Source organism: Tinamus guttatus, unplaced genomic scaffold, assembly GCF_059628265.1.
Source record: "Tinamus guttatus ecotype Peru unplaced genomic scaffold, ASM5962826v1 Tinamus_guttatus_pri_ptg000027l, whole genome shotgun sequence".
NCBI lineage: Eukaryota > Metazoa > Chordata > Aves > Tinamiformes > Tinamidae > Tinamus > Tinamus guttatus.
Window position 1 is genome coordinate 1,744,764 of NW_028288561.1, and position 8,315 is coordinate 1,753,078.

General features: G+C 40.0%; 1 protein-coding gene across 1 annotated transcript in view; it reads left to right on the forward strand.

Annotated features, from left to right (window-relative positions):
• Positions 1-7,711, forward strand: part of BCAS1 (brain enriched myelin associated protein 1) — a 44,546-nt gene extending 36,835 nt beyond the window's left edge. Inside the window, exons 11-12 of the mRNA XM_010223548.2 lie at positions 1,829-2,095; positions 7,435-7,711. Of these exons, the coding sequence (XP_010221850.2) occupies positions 1,829-2,095; positions 7,435-7,509 (342 nt within the window). The 3' untranslated portion in view covers positions 7,510-7,711. The remainder of the gene's footprint in view (positions 1-1,828; positions 2,096-7,434) is intronic.
• Positions 7,712-8,315: the final 604 nt, after the last annotated feature.

Sequence of the window (8,315 nt, forward strand, 5' to 3'; positions counted from 1 at the left end):
GCCAAAGCAAACCAGGGCAAAGCAGGTTAGAAGGATCTTGTCCAGCTAACTGGTGGGGCTGGTAACTGAGTGCTTCCCCTTCTCATGCTGCAATGAGTCAGAATGAAAAACAGAATTTAATTTGTGATTATGAAGCTCCATTCCCCCTTGTGATGAGAGGGATCCTGCAGCCCTTGTGCCCTCAAAAGTGCATCCAAGCACTTCCTGCAGCTCGTGAGCAGCGCCCGTGTGCCAGCCCTAGCAGCCCGCTCCTATTTTCAGGTTATTGAATTGTTTTTAATAGACTACTTGCTCTCTGTTTGCCTGTCTGTGGTGCATGGGACTACTGATCACAGGACTGGGACTGCACCTCCAGATTCCAGGCAATGTCTTCATGTCTCTGCTGCAGAACCAGAGCAAAGAGCAGCAAAAAAGAAGCCTAGCTTTGGGAGTGCATATTTTGTGTGTACAAGCAGACAAACCCAGATATGAGCAAATATACACCCACATATAAATGTCTGCTCTTAGGAAAGGGAAATAGTCAAGCACGAGCACATATTTTGTTGAGGACTAAATGCATTAAGTTTTGATTACTCAGCTGAGACTGTTGCTGCACAAAAGCTTCTAATAACTTTTTCTTTCCTTTTTTTTTAAAGATTAGGTGGGGGAAAAAGGAGAATCAAGTGAAAAAGGCCAGTGGTAGTATTGCTGCCCCTTTTCTTAACTTGTTTCCCCAACACAAGCCCAGAGACTGGGCTGAGAGCTTTTTTCTAACATGTCTGGTTGATAGATTTATTTGCATATTATTCCTCCAGAGTTTCTTATTTCAGATTTTTACCTGAAATCATGATATCTAAAAATTTATTTGTTTTTAATGAAAGCTAAGCTTGTAATGTGAGCATATATCTATAGGCTTTTAGCAGAACACTAAACTTCCCAAGAATAGTGATAATATCCCCAAAGTTAGGAAAATTGCCTATCATTAAGCTCTGAGCTATCACCCAAGTGCAAATGTCAGATTTGCAGCATTTAAACATGACAAATAAGTACGTAAATAAAGTAATATGATTTTTGGCACAAGAAAAAAGAAAATGCTATTTGCAAGATTTCCTAGCAAAAAATGTATCTAGTCATTTGCTACTGCGGAAACAGTTTCATTGTCTTATCCTCTTTGACAGACCTGAATTTCATCCTGTGAACTTCAATCATATCCTGTTCTTTTCTGAGTTTCAGAATCTTTGCCCTTACTATAAATAGGTGCTCTGTTATTGTGTTTATCTTTGGAATATTCAATATCTTTTCTACTGCACTTGTACATGGAATTTTCTATCATACTGGCTTTCCATAGCCAAATCATGTGTTGTTAATTTTTGGTTGACTGTTGCAATTTTATAGAGGGTTTTTTTTTACCCTTTGCTTTGATGCCATTAACTTCCTTTCTCTCTCAAACCCGAACCCAGCACTTTTTGGGTGTTTTCGCAGGCTCAGATGCAGAAGTTGAGGGAGTCACAGTTGAAAGTGCATGTCTGTGCCCCTTTGCCTCTTTCCATGCATATTCTCTGCCTCCTAAAGCAGCTTCAGCATAGACATATATTAAAATAAAGGAAGTCTATGCAGTAGTGCCTTTATTTTGCAGTCTTTGCTTATAAATAATCCTATCATATCTCCCTATCAGCATTTCCTAAAGTTGGGGCTGCAGGAGCCAGTCCAAACTCTGCAAATGAAAACCTGTTGGATAGCAGGATTTCTTCCTGACAAGTGGCCTTTCATTTTTTAATGTATTTGTGGATCACCTGCCAAAATGTTTACATCTCCTGCTAAAAATAACCATTGTTTGAAACTGCTTTAGACATCAAACTCCACAGGGAGGCCAGTTGCCCCAACTGAAAGCGAACCTGTGGGCCAAAAGAGCAAAGAGAGTTCAAAAGACAAGAAGTCGACAGTGGAGCTGAGCAAGCAGAAAGGCACCAAACAGGAAACCAGGGAGCAGCCAGACTCCAGGGAGCAGCAAACAACCGAGACCGATTCCATGCAGAACGGAGGAGACACTTCAAAGGAGCCCTCCCTCAAGAAGCCAGAGAAGAGGCAGTCCTTTGGAGGGTTTTTTAAGGGCCTCGTACGTTCATTTCATCCTATCTTTTTAAGTCATTATTCAGCTGATTTAAACACCAGCCCTGCAAAGTTGCTCAGCACATGAGACTTGTGCTCTGGTGCGCAGGGCTCCAGATGGCACTGAGGGTGCAACTTTGCAAGCAGCTTGTGGGATTAAGGCCAGACAACAGCAAGGTTTTAGTCAAAGGCAAAAAACCACTGGGCCCTCAGGGTACTGATTCACAGGCACCAGCAGTTTGCCCTGGGACAGCTTGCACTGCTCCCCTGCGCATGTTTTAGAGGTTCATGCCCGGCTACGTGGATGACTCAAGCCTTCCTGTAGCAGGTACTGAACCACATTCAAATTACAGTGTGTGTACTAAGGAAAAGCAAAGGATGTGTAGATTTGCCTGGTTACATCTGCCTGCAGTGCTGGTGGTTCTGCTGGGCGGCTCTAAAGCTGCACGGGCATCCCTTGCAAGGAGGGATTTTCTCCAGGACCATATTCAAAAGTCAATTCAGCATCAAAACCACAGGTCAGACCTGTGACTACCCTTCAAAGCTCAGTGCAAGAGGGCTGCTTTCCATTGCTTTTTATAAATCAATTGAAAGGAAGCGCTTTACTCCTTTTTCCTTGCAATTGCCACAACAGCAATGAATTCACAGAGCTGTAAGGTCATTTTTAGCATGTTTTACAGAGTTCATTTGCAAACTGAGCTTCATCACAAACTTTAAGTGCTGCAAAAAACGTAAACTGATCTGGCTACATTACCTACAATGCTTCGTACTGAAGCTGGTTCCTCTGAGACACACAGATTTTTACTTTCCTCCTTGCTCTGCTTCTAAGGCTGTTATGAGAGAAAGAAAAAAACAGTGAAGCAGCCCTCTAGGCCTGAAAGAAGAAAAGTCAAGTAATGCATATCAAAATGGTAACACTGATTTGAAAATCAGCTCTGTTAGAATGCTCAGTTTTAAAGTTAAACAGCTATATAGACCAATATGACTCATTTTAAGGCAGATGTTTTTCCACATCATAAGAAGTGTTTAATTTACACACATTTCACAGAATTACTCTATATCCTACAGAGAGCTATTTGCATTACCAAAATAATTACATGTTGGCAGGGGGATTAAGAACAAAAGAGCAAACTTTTTCTGTGGGATTTATTAATAACAGTCCAGCCACTTAGTTCTGCTTTTTGTGTGTCACCCCACTGCTCTGTGGTAAAATCCTGGTCCATTACAAATCAGTGGGATTTTTCTGTAGATTTCAATGGAACAAGGAAGTCATGGAGCTCACCTGGAGTAACCACTAACTTCCACTGACTTCCATTCATCTATGACACTCACTGAAATCGAGAGGAGAAATCTTTTTGTGTGGCAAAATGTGAAAAGGGTCAGGTCGTTGCTTTATATTTATCTGTATTATCTATTAGCCAAGTGACATATCAAGCACATGTATGCGTGTGCATGTGTAGTGTTCTTTCCTCGCCCGGATTGGTGTCTGAAATCCCCCTTGTGCACACCCGGGGTGACTGTGCAGCAGGAGCACGAGGCTGGAAACGGCCCCTCCTTGCGCCCAGAGGCAAAACCCGCAGCTCCCTCACTTAAACCCTTAGAAATCGTAACAGAGCCTTTATGGCAACTGGAAGAAAGGGGAAAGAGCCACATTTTTCTGGCATAGGTTATCTAGAAATGGGTAAATGTTAACTGCCTCTATTATTTCTAGAGATAATTGAGATTTGTTTCCCTGGTCTGGAGACTTGCTGAAATTAAGCACTGAGAGGCTTCCTCTGTCAAAATTCTCACTGAAGCCAGTGTGTGAGAAAGAGCTTCTCTGCTTGTTGACAGTGCTCTCTATTTTGTATAACACCATTGACACAAACTGTATCCTAAAATCTTTTGTAGAGTTTAACAATAGATACAAAATTAGAATTATTCCGGAGAGATTAGGAAACGTAAGCAAGCAAGGAAACATCCTTTCAAGTGCAAGTTCTTAAAAGACTCAGAGAGATGCAGGAAAGGTATCTCTGATTCAAAGGGGAGGAGAAAGCTTTTGATCACGAGAGGAAAGATTGGACAGAAGTAAAAAGGAGACCAGCTAAAAGAAAAATGGAGAAAAAAGGCAGAGGAGGAGGAGATGTTCTGTGAGATAGTTTTGCATGTTCAAAGAATATGCTAGACAATTTGACTGTGTAGTCCCTTATCTTCTGCTGTATTTATAGAGGCCAATAAGATCCTTACACCTTTTATCCCCCATTAATAGAAGATGGCACTTTAAAAAAAAAAAAAAGTTGATAATAATAGTATAGCTGATTTGGCCAGTTTATTGTGCTTTTGAACTGGGAAAAAAACAACCTGTTCCTGAAGTGATTAATTATACATTCCTATTGCACCAGGCATTCTGGCTTCTTCATACAAGAACAATTAAACCCCAAAAGATAGGAAAAATATTTCACAGAGAATGACCACTTGCCTTCCTGTTTCACTGAAATTACCCATACGTAAGAAGTCTGTTCCACCATAGTTCCATAATATAATCTTCAAATTTCTTAAGTGATCAAACTAAGCCTCAGAAAGGTGTAATCATTAATCTAGCAGTATTACATAAGGAAGAAACCAATCCCAGAATTCCTCTTCCAGATAGCAGCTCAGGTATCTGGTAACAGCTTCTCTAAGACAATATTGAGCTCTCTGATGAGGAAATGGAAGATAGTAAACAGGATACCGAGGGCTTGCTCACACAATCCGAGTGAGCTCTCCTCGATTCTGCGCAGCTGTTTCACCAGCAGCTATTTAAATGTTCTGTCCTGAAGGTGTTGATTCCTCTGCGACACTGCGCAGTGCTAAAGGGTGTCAGAGTGCAGGAACGGGGGTGATGATAATCTTCATTTCAATTGGGCTAACGAATGTTGAAACTTTTGATACAAACAGAGATGCTTAGGCAAGAAACAGTGTTAGGTAACAGCTTGCACAGGTTTGGCACAGACACTAAGGTCCAGTGCCTGTTCCTAGAGCATAAAGGGTGAATTTGTAACCTAGACAATTAGAAATATTTTTATTTGCAGATAAATAAATAAATAGCAGCCTTGTTTTCTGAGCTGAAATACCTTATACTGAAGTTAGTGGAAGCTGGGAACACTTAGCCTGCAGAAACTATCCTCCTGGCCTACTTCAGATATTAGAATATCAGCTATCCTGACAAAAGCTTCCGATGTGCACAAATGGAAAAGTAAACTACTCCAGCTCTGTGACATTCCTCTGCACTCGCTTTAAAGTGGTCTGCCCAAATTAAGTCTGTTCCAGCTTAATCACCACACGGGGACAAACTGCCCTGAGCTTAGAGTTACGCAAAGTAACCAACAGCAATCTGTGAGCCTGTGGTACATGTGCTTCTCAACCTGAAAGCAGAGCTGGAATTGCTCCGTTAAAAGCACAGGAACAAAGTTGTGTGTTTCACTCAAGGCTTGGAAATTCCAGTTTAACAACAATCATCGGTTAGTCTCCTTCAAAGCTTCCTGTTTAAATCAGGAAGGCACCTTGAAAACGGGTGCAGCAGGGAGACTGCAACACAGGAAAACATTAACGCGTGATACTGCTCTGTGAATGTGCTAAATGACTCAAAATGGGGGTTAGCTGAAAGGAGCACACAGTTTGCGTCATTTAGAGAAAGTACAGCGATTGGTATCGTCTTATTTGCTAGGTCAGTTTAGAAACATTTTAATATCTTTATTAAAATCTTTATTATATCTTTAACAGTTACAGCTGGCAGAGCCCAAGTTAATATTGTAAGGTAGGAAATCACTTAACAGATGTCTAGACAGTTAGAATTGCTGGGCAAATTTAGAATAACTAGCTCATTTGGTCGTGTTTGATAGACATTGAAACCTGTTACAGTATCTATTATTAAGTCTTCTGTGTGCTGTTGGACATTAGTGGCCAAAAGAAAAGCACTCTTTTGTGGTGTCTGTTCCAAATTCCACACTGCTGGAAGCAGAAGCAAGTACATTGCAGTTGGTAGAGCTGTCACTGCCCATGCAAGCACAGGATTGCAGTTAGCAAAAGGCAGGGGATTCTTCCAGTCCATTGTGATTATTTGCTTCTCCTTTTTAATATGGGGATTATCAAAGGTGAAAAATTAAAAGAATACAAATGAGTTCAAATCTAATTTATTAATAAAGAAAAGAAAGAAAGAAAGAAAGAAAGAAAGAAAGAAAGAAAGAAAGAAAGAAAGAAAGAAAGAAAGAAAGAAAGAAAGAAAGAAAGAAAGAAAGAAAGAAAGAAAGAAAGAAAGAAAGAAAGAGAGAAAGAAAGAAAGAAAGAAAAGGAAAGAAAAAGAAAGACTCATTGCTGTTAGTTCCTTAAAAGGAATGAGGAAGTCAAGATCATTCACTCTCCCAGTGTGATACAGAACAGCCCCGTTGCGACTTGAAGTGATGAGTCAGGTTTCCCATGTGAAATATACAGTGTGAAAAGACAACTCGCGTTTAATTCTTTACAGTTCTTGTTGTACGGAAAGCATTTAGCAGTCAGCTATAGCTGTGTCACTACATTTTGCGGCTATGCAGGCACTGAGATAGGCATTTGGCTACATACAGGATTTGTATCCATACACAGTGTTAACTGTAAGCACTGAAAGAGTGTGGATCCATTTAGCTCTCCTGAAATGGTCAATGGCTTCAAGGCCAGTAAAATTGTGTCAAGGCATCGTAAACTAAAACCAAGTATTTGTCAATTACTGCTCAAAAATTGGTTGATATATCTAGATCAGTACATTTCCTTCACCTAGGCCAGATTAGTGTCTTGAACTGGTTCCAAAATCAAAATTATATTTGTAGTGCAAAAGCTGTATCACTCTAGCATTGTCAAATACCTGTCACGCATTAAAGTATTTCGTGTTCCTTTAACATGGAGCAGATTAAGGCTAGCTATAATATAACTATTAATCTTGCTTGAAGGACTTTTAACCTAGCGTTGATGGCTTCAGTTAAGCATCTGGGCCAGGGATACTTTAGTGAGAATAATGCCAGAACTACGATACCGCAGATAGGAGCAGTGTGTCTGGGTTGGTTAGTCCTGTTTCAGGGTACACTTTCGCCTAATGCTGACTGTGAAAATTATAGTAAACTAAGTAACCCACACTTTTAGGGAAAATTGCAAGCAGTTGCATTCTAAGATTGTCATGATGCAGATGGTGCTCGTATACTTAAGCATATTTTAAAAGGACAAATTAAAAAAAAAAAAAAGGCAGTGAGGTGATACGAGTGGAGAATGTCTGCTAGCAAAGCCCTAACACATAATTCCAGACTTGAGTGTTATGAAATGTTCCACACTATTTATAAATTTCTCTATTTTATTCCACAGGGTTCCAAAAGGATGTCTGATGCTGAAGTGCAAACAGATCCCGTGTCTATCCTACCCGCTGGGAAATCCAAGTAATGAAAGTAATGAACACACTCGGCTGCTGAAGGATCAGCCACTCTCTATATGCAGTAAAGATGACTCATTATTTTCCTTTATGTGGCTGTCATCAAATGCCTGAGGCTAAAGCAAACATTGGTGTATCATTTAAGGTATATCATTTACAGGATTTGTTGATTAAATGCTAGAAAGTAACTGTAAAGATTAAACCAAAACTCTGTCAAGAAGCAATGTGTAGTATTACTTTTAAAGAAAGGTCATGTGGATGATCTTAAGTCTATGGAGGGTAGGGTATGTAAGGTAAGAAAGTGGTAGTGAATTAAATAAATGGCAGAAAAAAGTGCATGTGACAAAGGAATGCAATTTGTGCAGTAAGGCATGAGAAACAAATCCTCAACTCCAACTTGGGAGCTTTAAAACAGCCGGGGGGAAGAGAAAACAAAACACAAAACAAACATTTTCCTTTGGTAAACTTTATACTTAAAAAACAACCAAGCCACCTTCCATGGGTTTCAATAGTGCTGAAATTAGCGAAGTCTGCAGTATAACAGAATCAGTGGTTATAAGATTATGCTTCATATTGGTTATTAATGTAAATTAAAAAGCTAAAATGCAAAGGCTTTACGTGATTGAGACAACTTCTCTCTTGTGCTGGTGAGGTGGGATAACAAATTAAAAACTATTTAAGGTTCTAATAGGAACACAAGGGGGCAGCCACATCCCCATCGCAGTCCTAACTCCAAGGTCGTACCTACAATCCTGTTATTAATGTTTTTCAGATGATAGGAAAAAAAAACTTAGTTGTTTCATCAAATACTTGTTTA